Source organism: Thalassophryne amazonica, chromosome 19, assembly GCF_902500255.1.
Source record: "Thalassophryne amazonica chromosome 19, fThaAma1.1, whole genome shotgun sequence".
NCBI classification, from domain to species: domain Eukaryota; kingdom Metazoa; phylum Chordata; class Actinopteri; order Batrachoidiformes; family Batrachoididae; genus Thalassophryne; species Thalassophryne amazonica.
This window is the reverse complement of record NC_047121.1, coordinates 67,596,727-67,610,371: the sequence shown is the minus strand read 5'-3', so window position 1 is coordinate 67,610,371 and position 13,645 is coordinate 67,596,727. Positions and strand designations below refer to the sequence as shown.

The 13,645-nt window shown below is 43.0% G+C and overlaps 1 protein-coding gene across 1 annotated transcript; it reads left to right on the top strand.

The window, feature by feature from the left end:
• Nucleotides 1-67: 67 nt before the first annotated feature.
• Nucleotides 68-12,332, top strand: six4a (SIX homeobox 4a). The gene is made up of 3 exons (XM_034159895.1): nucleotides 68-836; nucleotides 2,179-2,882; nucleotides 8,301-12,332. Exons 1-3 carry the CDS (start codon nucleotides 103-105, stop codon nucleotides 8,909-8,911), a joined length of 2,049 nt encoding a protein of 682 aa, XP_034015786.1. The 5' UTR covers nucleotides 68-102; the 3' UTR covers nucleotides 8,912-12,332.
• The last annotated feature ends 1,313 nt before the right edge of the window (nucleotides 12,333-13,645 follow it).

The following is a 13,645-nucleotide window of genomic DNA, read 5'->3' as shown; positions in this document are numbered from 1 at the left end:
TGCTTACAGCTGCTGTGAGATATCCGATCGCACTCGCATGGCGAGGAGGTAACCTGATCGAGCTGGGAGGAGTGACTTTACCAGGGACGGCTTGAAAAAAAAATGTCTTCTTCTGCTGCCGGTGAAGACACAACAGCAAATGACATCAAGAGGGAAAATGTAAAGGAGGCGGATAAGCGGGAGTGCATCAAGCTTGTGGCGCGGGACGCGGCGGAGTTGTCCATGGAGCGCACAACTCCCAACAACGACGCAGTGCGCACGGAGCTGCTGGTGAGCGCCGCTTCCTCTCTGGCTTTCTCCCCGGAGCAAGTGGCGTGCGTCTGCGAGGCTTTGCAGCAAGGAGGTAATGTGGAACGGCTGGCCAGGTTCCTGTGGTCCCTGCCACAGAGCGACCTGCTGCGCGGCAACGAGAGCATCCTAAAAGCGCAAGCGCTCGTCGCTTTCCACCAGGCTCGGTACCAGGAGTTGTACAGTATTTTGGAGAACCACAGTTTCAGTGCGTCCAACCATACTTTTCTGCAGGACCTCTGGTACAAGGCCCGGTACACAGAGGCGGAGAAGGCGCGAGGGAGACCCTTGGGCGCAGTGGACAAGTACCGAATCCGGAGAAAGTACCCGCTCCCAAGGACTATCTGGGACGGCGAGGAGACGGTGTACTGTTTCAAAGAGAGGTCCCGAAACGCGCTGAAGGATCTGTATAACCAGAACCGATACCCCTCTCCTGCCGAGAAAAGAAACCTCGCCAAGATCACAGGACTGTCTTTGACTCAGGTCAGCAACTGGTTCAAAAACAGGAGACAGAGGGACAGAAATCCGTCAGAGGCACAATCAAAAAGGTGAGGGAAAAAAATAGCCTTAGGCTATTTCTATGACACACCTTATCACCAAACACGTCTTTGTGCCGTGCGTAAAATGCGCATTAACATAGATCCAGATCAGTTTTAAAGCGTTTACAAACGTATTGTGTTTTCCTGCTTTGTACTGTTCACACTGACACATGATGTGGGATAACGTCGCGTCTAGTTATTTAGAAATTTTATCAACGAAAATTAGGATAATTTAGAAACAAAACCATAAAAAAATGCGCGTAAAAGGGATGGCACAGCACGCTTTTAATGTTTTGAAATATGAAGCGGGCCCGGGTTCAAGTGTGTTGGTGCTTCAGGGGCATGGAAACCATAAGACACCAAATAACCTGCCCATTCGAGTGTCAGCTCGACGAAACGATCCGACTTGGAATGTTGTTTCCATTTATCTTTGTGCGTGCGCCCCAAACCTTGCGCATAAATGGTTTTCGTTGTCACATTTTTTTGCCCCTCCTCTTTCATAATAATAGAATCTCAGAGCCTCCGTCATCTCCAGCGTTTCATTTCATAATCCTCCACCCATACAGACACAATGTGTTCTTCTTTCATGTTTCTGGAACAAAGCTGACGCGCACCTGGCGGAGGTGACCCCGCTCTCACTCTCTCTCTCTCTCTCACTGAAAGCATAAAAGACTGGATGCTAAAAACAATATTTTATTAGGCTAAGGATAAATTATTATTATTATTATTATTTTCTTTAGAAAAAAAGGTGTGTTTTCCTGGAAGTGGGGGTGGGAGTGAGCCTGTGTTGATGTGTGTGTGCAAAGGGGGAGGAGGGGAGGGAAGGGATGCAGCTGTTTGAATCACTCCTTAAAATAAAACAAGGGTGGCAAGTTCTAACAGCTTAGCCCGTATCATTTGTAGTATTTTTTTTTTTTTTTTTTTTTGTTCCTTGCAAACTGCAGAAAAAAATTTAATTTATACCCCCAAAAAGCAGAAGAGCAATAGAAACAGCAAAATGCTCTGAAATCATTGGAAGCCATTTGTTTTGTCACGCCACCACTGCTGGTATGTTGTCACATCAGAATTTATTGTGCCAAATGGTTGCACGGTTGTTGGAACCTGTTTGGTAGTTGTCATGAGTTAAAGCGGCCTCCTCTTCAAAGCCATAATGCGGTAACAAATGTGACAGTACACGCTGTTTATGCAAAATGTGGTCAACAAGAACATAAAGGAACAAATTGTAGGAATATGCAATATTCTGAGTTATTTTCCACATGCATCTGTGTAAAAACACAATTTTTAATCCTTTTTCCACCTGCAAAGTGGCAGTCACTGACCAAGTTTCCCTGTTTTGTGTGCTATATAACAGTGAATCTGATGGGAACCACAGCACAGAGGATGAGTCCAGCAAAGGTCAAGAGGAACTGTCCCCTCGACCCCTCTCCAACTCCTCTGATGGCGTGATCAGCCACGGGACATTGCCCATTCAAGCAGGGCCTCTGGATAGTGGGGTGGTCATCCAGCAGATTGGGGACATAAAGATCCCCCCTGGATCCAGCAGTGGGGGCCTCTACAATGGAAACCTCGTGAGCGGTAACACCTCATCTACTGTGTTCCACAACGGTAGTTCGTCTTACCTTCACACACCCGGTAACATCCTCTTCAATGGGTTGAATTTGGGCATCCAACCTTTGGCCTTCAACCCTTTGAGGCCATCTGGAGGGGTCCTACTGGGGAGTTCCACAGGAGTGGACATGCAGATGCAGTCGGGACAGGAGAAAAGCCTGGGCGGCTCTTCTGAGGACTCAACCTTGCAGTATGCCACCTACTCTGGGTGTGTGAACGGGACAGAGGTGAAACTAGAGGGGGTTCCCACAATGACTGCCCAGAACGGGGGCTCCTCTGTGCTGACGCTAAGCTCCTCATCAGGTGCGCTGCAGCTGGGTGGCTATAGCCTTGTCCAAGTACCGAGTGGTATCTCTGACAACGATGCGAGCTCATTGCTCAACAGCAATGTCAGTCTTCCACCTCTGCAACTCTCTTCTGTCTCCTCATCTTCAGCAATCACACAAGGTGGGGATAGCAAAATGGTGGACACACTTTCCCAAAAGAAAATATGGCAGCAACTTGGCAGCCAGACGTTTGGACACACTTTCCCAAAAGTGTGTCCAAGCGTTTGACTGGTATTGTATTTAGTCCTTGTATTTTTGCTGCCATATTTGCTAAGTAGCTGCATTTAATTATACTGAAATGGATGACAACAGCAAAACACTGTGACACTTTTGTATTTTTTGCCACATGGTTTATCAGTAATGTGGAACATAAGGAACTAGTCTGCCAACATATGGACCTCAGGTTGAACCCGCTCATGCTACCTGTCTGTATCCTTGGAGAAAATGCATCATTCTCAGGCCACCCAGTTGTAAATTGGTGCCAGCCTTGGCTGGGGAAGTAACTGGTGTCCCATCGGGGGGTGGGTGGGGAGTTGTAGAGTAGACTATCATCTGCCTGACGCTGCAGAATCCGGAGACAAACAACAGGTCTCGGGGCCTATGCACGACTTCCTTCTTCTTATCAATAATGAAACAACTTGATTTGAGTAATTTTCCCGTTTTAACCCTTTAATGTTCAGATCAACAGTTTGGTAGAGCCTACTGACATCTGTTACAGTCTACTGAAAAATGTGAGTCCATTAAAGGGTTCAGTTCAGGCATCGGTGCACATTACCGACAGGCAAATTTGCTGTAAGTCATTATGCTTCACACAATATGATCCATCATTTGTATTCTGTTAATGTTTAGAAAAGACAAATTGTAGTCCTTGCCTATTTTTTGTCCACCTTTCCTAAAGGGGACAAAAATGTTCTAGAACTACTTCTCAAGTTTGATGAGTAAGAATTTGGGCCACGTTTTTTACAGGAAGTGTAAAATGATAAAAAAAAAAAAAATAAATAAAAATTAAAAACAACATAAAAATCAGCCATTTAGTTGAAAATGTGTATATGAGGAAAGAGTCAACAAAACAAAAGGAAAAATGACAAAATTATGAATTTTGTTCAGCAAAAAAATAAGCAAAAAAAAAAAAGATTTTTGATAAAAATTTGCCTTTTATCTTTATTGTATTACAAGAGAGAATACCCACAATGAAAGGCATGTTGTCTTCTGTAGCAGCAAGGAGTGTTTGCAGAAATCTTTTCCACAGATTTGTCTTGAGTTGAAAATAATCATAAATCTTGTGCTCAATGAAAGGTAGGACTTTTTTCATATATGGTAGGAACCACACAAGTAACATTAGCACATTTTCAGCAAGCAGGGTGCTTTAAAACAGATATTCTATTTTGTAAAAACCTAAATAAATACATAACATAATGCATTCTCAAAACGTATTACTTTCATGAGGTGACTATTCGGTACCTTTAGCTTTAAATGGAAAGGAGATGCTGCTTTCCATGCCCCCCCCATATATATATATATTGAGAGAGTCACCCTTTGTCAGTCACACAAACCGACTCAGTGGTCATGACTCAAGTACACCTTTGAGAATATTTCATGTGAAATTCAAATTGTATTTAACTGTAACATGTCAATAAACTGAATTTGTGTAACATGACGTATTTAATGGGTATTCTCAAAGGTCAATTGGAAATTCTGAATATTACAGAAGTCTCCCAAACCCAAACTAGAGCCATTCACCCAGCAGTTCAGTACAGGCCCTGATGTTTATCCCCGGATTATGTACTATGAAGCAAATGAAAGTCTATGACTGCCCATGGATGGATCGCCAGTCCAACACAGGTGACTTCCCCAGATAAGGCCATTACTTATTTGCAGCAAAGTGGACTGGGACAGTGCAGATGAAGTGTCTTGTCCAAGGACACAAGCATATAGTGTGACCATGAATTGAAAAGAGGTCTATATATTGGTAGCCCAACTACTGATCCCACTGAACTCTGTTCTGCAAAGTGTGCAGCCTGCAAAACAACGAAAAGACATACAAACAAGTTATATTACAGTATAACAATAGTAATAATCTACAGTGCATCCAGAAGGTATTCACAGTGCTTCACTTTTTCCACATTTTGTTATGTTACAGGCTTATTCCAAAATGGAGGAAATTCATTATTTTCCCTCAAGGTTTTACTCACAGTACTCTATAATGACAACGTGACAAATGTTTTTTTTTTAATTTTTGCAAATTTATTAAGAACTAAGAAATCACGTTTACATAAGTATTCACACCCCTTGCGCAGTACTTTGTTGATGCATCTTTAGCAGCAATTGCAGCCTGAAGTCTTCTTGAATATGATGCCACAAGCTTGGTGCACCTATCATTGGGCAGTTATGTCCATTCCTCTTTGCAGCACCTCTCAAGCTCCATCAGCTGGATGGGGAGCGTCGGTGCACAGCCATTTTCAGATCTCTCCAGAGATGTCATATCGGATTCAGGTCTGGGCTCTGGCTGGGCCACTCAAGGACATTCACAGAGTTGTCCTGAAGCCACTCCTTTGATATATTGGCTCTATGCTTCAGGTCATTGTCCTGAAAGATGAACTGTCAACCCAGTCTGAGAGCAAGAGCACTCTGGAGCAGGTTTTCATCCAGGATGTCTCTGTACATTGCTGCATTCATCTTTTCCTCAGTCCTGACTAGTCTCACAGTTGCTGCCGCTGAGATGGTTCTCCTTCTGGAAGGTTCTCCTCTCTTCACAAAGAAATGCTGGTGCTCTGACAGAGTGACCATCAAGTTCTTGGTCACCTCCCTGACTAAGGCATTTCTCCCCCAATCGCTCAATTTAGACGGGCGGCCAGCTCTTGGAAGAGTCCTGGTGGATCCAAACTTCTTCCATTTACTGATGATGGAGGCCACTGGGACCTTCAAAGCAGCAGAAATGTTTCTGTACACTTCCCCAGATTTGTGCCTCAAGACAATCCTGTCTCAGAGGTCTACAGATAATTTCTTTGACTTCATGCTTGGTTTGTGCTTTGACATGCACTGTCAACTGTGGGACCTTATATGTAGACAGGTGTGTGTCTTTCCAGATCATGTACGGACTCCAATTAAGCTGTTGAAACGTCTCTGGATGGTCAGTGGAAAGAGGATGACCTGAGCTCAATTTTGAGCTTCATAGCAAAAGCTGTGAATACTTACAGTATGTACATTTGATTTGATTTGATTTTTTTGTTTGTTTGTTTGTTCACTCCGGTTTGCAACAGCAGATACAAGGTGGATCTGCGGCACGTTTTACAATGAATGCCCTTCCTGCTGCAACTCCATATTACATGGAGAAATATAGCAGGGGTGGGGTTTGAACCAGGAACCTTCCGCACTGATACCAAGTGCACTGACCACTTGGCCACCGCCACCCTTACACAAAACTCAAAAAATCAATCTGGACATGATTTTGTAGTTGTTTTATTTGTAATATATGAATTTCGCTGTGGCAGACCTACAGACCTGAAATTTTAATATACACTCAACAAAAATATAAACGCAACACTTTTGGTTTTGCTCTCATTTTGTATGAGATGAACTCAAAGATCTAAAACTTTTTCCACATACACAGTGTCACCATTTCCCTCAAATATTGTTCACAAACCAGTCTAAATCTGTGATAGTGAGCACTTCTCCTTTGCTGAGATAATCCATCCCACCTCACAGGTGTGCCATATCAAGATGCTGATTAGACACCATGATTAGTGCACAGGTGTGCCTTAGACTGCCCACAATTCTATTTTTGTTGAGTGTATAAACACGCAGAGCAGGTAGCTCTGTGGGTAGCTATCTGAGATGCCAATATGTAGCTCTGGGTTTGAGTCCTGCTTATGCTACCTGTCTGTGTCCATTCACTTGCAAATGGGTACCTGCCCTTAGCTAGTGAAGTGACCTTCTTCAGTAACAGGAAGTAGTGGCCAAGTACTAGTAGTAGTGATGGGAAGTAATCTACATTGGACTTGCATCCCACCAGAGGGAGTTGTAGACTCATCTGTTTCACACTCCAGAATCCAAAGATAAGTTCCGGGGTCGCAGACCGAACGCACTAAAAAATCAGTCCGCCTTGCTTCACTGCGCATGCGTCATTTCGGATCACAGCAGCATGTCTGAGATGGAGTCTCTTCACCCAGAGCAATCAGATGGATTAATGGGATTATTAACCATCAGATGATAAAGTAAAACCTCTTAAATAATTCTGAAGTCAGTTTTAAGCAGAAATTCTGTGATGCTTTGAAATGACTGATGCGCAGTGAATGCATCAGCTAGCAGCTCATTTAGCCGCGGTGGTCTGATCGCTTCATCTGTCTTTTATGATGAAATAATGCTGAATTTATGTGGAAATGATTGTTGTACAAAAGCTTCAGATATCTGTCGCTGAGATAGATGATGACTGGAGTGCAGTTTGAAGTAGAAATGAGGTGATAATCCATGAACCGCGGCTAATGACGCATGCGCAGTGAAGCAATGCGGACCAATTTTTAGGGGGGGACCGTTCAGTCTGGGACACCAGCACCATCGGACCTCAGGGCCTGTATAGGAAGCGTAAACAGGGAGGTTCTCAAAAGGTTTAGCATGCCAAGCTTAGATGATGATCAAGAAGTAAATCAATATATAAAATTAAACAGAACACTCTAAAAAAGAATACACTGACTCAACATGTTTTAAGTAATTCCAACTCAGCCAGTGCTGAGTAAATGCTGTGAGATGTTTATAGCCAGACTGCACATATGTTTTTTAAAGCATTTATTTAAGTAGATGAATACACAGCATTTGCTTTGCCATCTACAAGGTTAATTAAGTTGAACCAAATTAATTAAAAGTATTAAAATTCAGGAAAAAGTATTGTAGCCTATCACACTATGAATATTACATACCAGCTCTATATGTCTGGTGTCCTTTTTAAACATTCGAGTGCTGCCTGTCATCGGCGGTTTGTCAGCAGACTTCTACTACACCCATCCACTACATCTGAGCTACTCTATTCTTGGCCCATGTCCTGTTTTTGGGCCTGAGCCCAAATGGCCAATACAACACGTAACACAGAGCAGAAGAAAAGGTGAAGGGCCACACACGTGCAGGAGGTGGTCGGCCGAAAACCCCAGAGAAGAATAAAACAAGTTCTGAAGTCACCATCACTCATCATTACTGCAGTTTTGATCTCCAGACGAGGGAGGAGGGAAATATGCTTCAGATAATCAGAGGCCATGAAACGCACTAACAGGGAATAAGTCATTACGCCACTTACTCTGACAAAAAGCAGAGAATCTACACCGTGATGAATAGCAAGGAAAACAGAAAATCACAGCTTGCTGTTGGCTGCTTGCAGACTTTTGCATTAGTCCTGCAGCCTCTGGGGCTCCTCAGGGTTAAGCAGCACAATATGTGCAGTAGTGTATCTGAGGCCAAGGCAGGCTAGAAATGAAACATTTGACAGAAGAGATGATTGATTGATAGGGATCTGTTTTGGTTGGAGCATTGATCTCTGGTTGTTCTACACCAGGTACCATGCCTCTCAGCAACACAGCAGTGACTTCGTCCAACGACAGCTCGTTCCAGCAGCAGGACAAGGTGACCATGACGTCGTTGCACAGCACCGTGCTCTACACCATGGGTGGCGCCGGGCAGCCTGCTGTGAAGAAGGAGCCGCTGGAGGGAAGCATGTACTCCCCATACCACCACGGCCTCCACCTGGACCCCAACGGGCAGCTCAGCTTCTCTGCCCCAAACTCAGAGGAGGTTCCCTGCAGCCAAGGCCCCACCTCGACCAGTGAGGTGGTAGCTGTCAGCTCCTCCAGCCCTGAGCCGGAGGTCTACTCCACCCTCACCGTCAGTACGCCCCTGATGGCCCAAACGGACCCGAGCAGGCATCACCTCCAGCACACAGATTACCTCGGAGGCCACGAGGTCCAGGGCGCCGCATCCTCGCACCTGATGGGTGCTGGCGTGAGCAGCGAGTACATGAACCTAGCAGATAACAAGGTGGACACCTCGGGCCCGGGCGGGGTCACTGACATGGTGCGGGCGATGTGCAGGGAGATGGAAGGCGTGGAGGGGAAGGAGCTGGCCAAACTACAGACAGTGCAGATGGATGAGGACATGGCTGACCTTTAACCTCAAAGTCTTTGCAAAAGCGCTCACATCTGCCCAAGCAGTGAATCTTTTTACTTTTTGTGTGTGGGTGTGTTTAGTTTTTTTTTTTTTTAACCACTTATCTCTTTTAAATGTTAAATTATTTGCAGATATTGTGTGTTCATTTCGACTTTTAAAATGCACTCTAGCCCTGTGAGTGGGCATTATTGTGAAAGCTTATTTAAACGGACACAAATCTCTCCTCACAATTTATGAGCGTTACTCGCGAACAGAAGAAGCCGCTGTGTGCATCGTCTAAATGTGCATTTTCATAGACAGCACCTGCTACTTCCTGTTGAGTGGATTTGATCTGTGGAAGCAGGTGCTGGAAAAGCCTCAAGTCATGTGATTGTGCAAACTAAAAGCGTCATCTGGGTGAAATCACAAAGGTCATTTGGTAGGGGGAAGAAGAGGGAAACGCCTGAGTGAAAATGACTGGTTAAGCAGCACATGTACTGATAGCAGGCCGTGAACAAAAACTGGTGGTTTAGGAAAACGTGCAACTCAGTAAGCACCTTAAGTATTCTCAGTGCTTCTCAACTCCCTGCAAACCGTTTAGTCTTTGATATTCAGTTGTAGCAAATGAAACAGCAGCGATTCCGCATGTTATTACCAAGATTAGAGTTAAGACGAATGTGCCTTATGCTACTTGGTATGGCTCTTTTTTTTGGCCTTTGCACTACCATGACCCCACAATGGGCATGTTTCCAGTGGATTGAACGGTTTGATAAAACTCATCAAATGAGGCAAAGAAAGGTTTCTTTTCCTTGACTTTGCGCACAATGCTATGATCTTTCCAGAATCATTAGCTCCCGTGATTGCAGCACTTGAGCAAGTTGATTAAGGAATTGAAGTGTCTGGGTTTGCAACAACCTGGAATCAACGTTAGGATCAAAGTTTTCAATGACTCTCTGGACTCGGTCATCAGAAGTGTAAAGGCACCTGACAGTTGCATGAATTTGATCCCTGCACGTCTGTGCAATTTCTTGTACCAATGCCTCCCGCTTTTCCCCACTTGACGCCACACAATATAAAATAATAATTTCGTAGCCGATGATGCATTTGCTCTCAGAACTTGGCTGATGAAAATATTCTCTCATCACTCCCAGAATCACAGAGAAATTATCTACAGCTACAGGTTGCCTTGTGCTTATGTGGTGCAGAACATATTTGGAATCTTGTTTCAAAGACAATTATTTGTAAAATATATTGTAATAGATTGGTAAAAAAGTTGCATTTTCATTCCTTCTTATGAGTTAGATAATGTATCAGTAAAGTTATGTTTATGAATAGACGTTACATCTCATCATAATCTAATTTCAGGTTCAGATGCCCTGCGTGAAATGACACACATTGACATGCAGTGTTTTCGAATAGGTTGCGCAGTGTGCACAACTAGCTCACGCAAGTGGAACGAAATTATTGCATGTCAGAAATTGTGAACATTTCAAAATTTTCTTTGCGCACTGGCACGCAGCCGCGCACAATTCACGCACAGTTTACAACAAGGTTGCTCATCGGCACACAAGATTGTGTGCCAGTGCGGGGGTCAAATTTGTGCAAGTGTCAAGGTGCCTTAAGTGTCTGTGTCTCATTTCAAGGGCTGTATCCTTCAAGTCTACATTTGTCAACCACATGTGTCATAGTGGCATGACGAGCCTGTCTCATTTCAAAGGCTCCTTGGAATGTGGCCTGCAAAGGCAGCCTTCTTTTCCCCTGAAAATGAAGGATACCACAGTTGTATCCTTCACAGCCCAAACAACCCCATGTGTCATTGCAAGCTACCCCCCTCTCCCCACAAAAGACAAAATGGTTGGCAAACACAACAACAACAACAACAACAAAAACCATACAGTGATTTTTGGGCTCCATATGGACCATTATAAATAAGTAATGTTTATAAGTAAAGTATGAATAAGTACTGATAAAGGATTACTGAACTATGCGTTACACCCACTATATTAGCTTCACGCACGCAGCTGTCAAGGTTCCTAGGCAACGGGGGTAAAGTGAGATAAGCTAATGACGCAACTGCAAAATGTTTTGTGGATTAAACAAGTCTCATTTTAGAATGGTTGATTGGCATCAGCAGTCTCGGAAGGCCACTTCTGCGTAGAATGCAGCCATAGAATAATGTGGCCCCTGAATTTAGACGTAGTCTGTCTGTTAGAAGTAAAAGTGTGGAACGTCGTGCGGGATTCACATATCTACAGTGACATTCATGCCTCTGGTTCTTCGACTTCTGAGATAGAGAGACACCGAGCAAGATCTTATGGAGTCATGAGGTTGCTGGACAAAAGTGTTTGGCAATGCTGGTACCTTGACAGGATAATGAAGGTTCAAGTTTTTGGTATTAGGTCTTTTCGGAGGATCTTTCAATACCGCTGAAATGACTTTGGGTCAAATGAGTGGTTACTTAGGGATTTACTCAGCTACAACATTTTAGCCATGTGGTGTGTTTCTCTGGCCATGATCCACCACACAAGTGCCTATTGAGGATTCAAGGAGATGGTGTAGGCCAAGGGGATATACACGTTGAACCTGGCTGTGGCAGATTGATGGCTACCTTTAAGAGTTGGGGATGGATTGGTTTTCTCCCTGGTTAGTTGCCATCTAGGAAAATTCTGTGGTGTGATCGATACAGTAATACACTGCACCAGTGCAGGCTCTCAGACTTTACCTGACCAACAAATGCACAGTGTTTCAGCAATGATGCAAGCAAATTTCAAGCCTCAAATTTCAGCCAATGAAATCAAATGATCCAAAGGTCACAGTCTGACTTGAGAAGCTGCTGCAGCTCATAGCATAGATGCACCGATGGTTTGGTGCTCCACTTTGATGTGTCATGAATATTTTTGTATAAATCCAGAAGAAAATATCTCCAGTGTGTCTGCTTCTGACATGTAGAAGATCAGACAGTGTGTATTTTTTAACTCCTTTAGGGCAGAAGAGGGATTGTGAAGATTATTCTTTGCATGGCATCACATTTTGGACCCTTGTGCCTTTTCTTTATGGAGCAAGCTCAAGCAAGCTCACTCATAGCGCTCGTGTTGACGCGCAAAAAATCTGGAGCTCATTCGTCAAGCATGTCCGGTGCTTCTTGTTCATTTCTCACTGTCAGATGTGACCGGAAGAGCCCGTTTTAACCTCACAGCCGTGTGAATCACTCATGTTCATACTAGTGGATTTTTTTTTTTTTTCTTTTTTTGTCCCTTTTGTCAGGATTCATGAGATAATCCCATTAATTTGAAAGGACATTTAAATGATTACAAACAGACAAATAGTAGGACGAGATGGTCATTTAAAAAAAAATCTTAGTCTGAATATGTTTGTTATCTGAAATTACGTGAATGTATTTTTCTAAATCTCCATACTGCAATAAAAGTTTATATTTATAAGTTTATATTTTATTGAGTATTTGATTGGATATTATGAAGAAAGCGGCACTGAGAGAATGCGTTTGTCCACCTCTAAACCAAACAATCAGAGAATGTTGAACCATAATTACATCCACCAAGGACATAACAAAATCATCAGTGTTTATTTATTTGTCTGTCTCTTAACCGGATTATGTCAAAACTACTGCACAGACTACTGCACAGATTTTGACGATAATTTCACCACAGATAGATATTAGGCCATGGAAGACTCCATTAAATTTTGGAGGTGATCTGGATCCAGATTCTGAATTAACATTTCAGTTTATATAAACTTTGAAGGATTATGTCAAAACTACTTCAGGGATTCTCACCAAATTTGCACCACAGATAGATATTAGGCCACAAAAGACTCCACTGAATTTTGAAGGTGATCCAGATCCGGATTCTGGATCAGGATTTCAATTTGTTTCCTTCACTTTGTCGGATTTTGAGGATTACGTCAAAACTACTTAAACAGATTATCACCAATTTCTCACCACAGATCGGTGTTAGGCATGGAAAGACTCCATTAAATTCTGGAGGTGATATGGATCTGGAGCCGGCTTCTAGATCAGGGTTTGGCTTTGTAGACTTTTAAGGATGATGTCAAAACTGCTTCATGGATATGGCATCATGATGTAAAACCAAGATCAGGAAGATACTATTTTGTTTTGTCTTGTGAATTAAATATCAGATTGTAACATCTTGATCAGTTGGACCATTCTGGATCAGTATGCAGTATTGCATTGTGTTGTGGAATCCGGATCCAGGTAAAATCTGGGTCATGATGTGAATCACATATCTGTTATTTTGAGTCCTTCTCAACACTTGGAGGTTAGGTTAGGAGGTTATTTTTGTCCATATTTGTTCATTAAAATATGTTTTTAATTGAGGTAATAGAGGAACTTATTGAGCAACTGCATGCTCGTTCTAGAGTGCAAGCTTCTGCTCCATGATGCGCACATTTAGAGCATGAATGCGACCAATGGCTTCCTAACTTCCTCCTCCATCAGAACTCTTGGATTGCTCTTGTTTACAACTGAAGGCTAAGAGAGAAAAAAAGTGACTTTGCTTTTGTTTGTCAGGTGGATTACACAAATCTACCAGGTTAATTTTAATTAAAACTTAATAAAAGGGCAGTGCAAGGGCCACCAATAAATTTTTGGAGCAGATCTAGATTAAAAGATGGATCCAGGATCTCCCCCATAAATTCCTCAAGAAATATTACAGAGATCATCATGAAAAAAACATGATTTTTAATGAGTCATCAGTTTATGTTTTCTTTTTAAAAATATCA

Coding starts and splice junctions, on each gene's coding strand:
- six4a (XM_034159895.1), top strand. CDS start 103: ATGTCTTCTTCTGCTGCCGGTGAAGACACAACAGCAAATGACATCAAG. Junction 837..2,178: donor TCAGAGGCACAATCAAAAAG/GTGAGGGAAAAA, acceptor GCTATATAACAG/TGAATCTGATGGGAACCACA. Junction 2,883..8,300: donor ATCTTCAGCAATCACACAAG/GTGGGGATAGCA, acceptor GTTCTACACCAG/GTACCATGCCTCTCAGCAAC.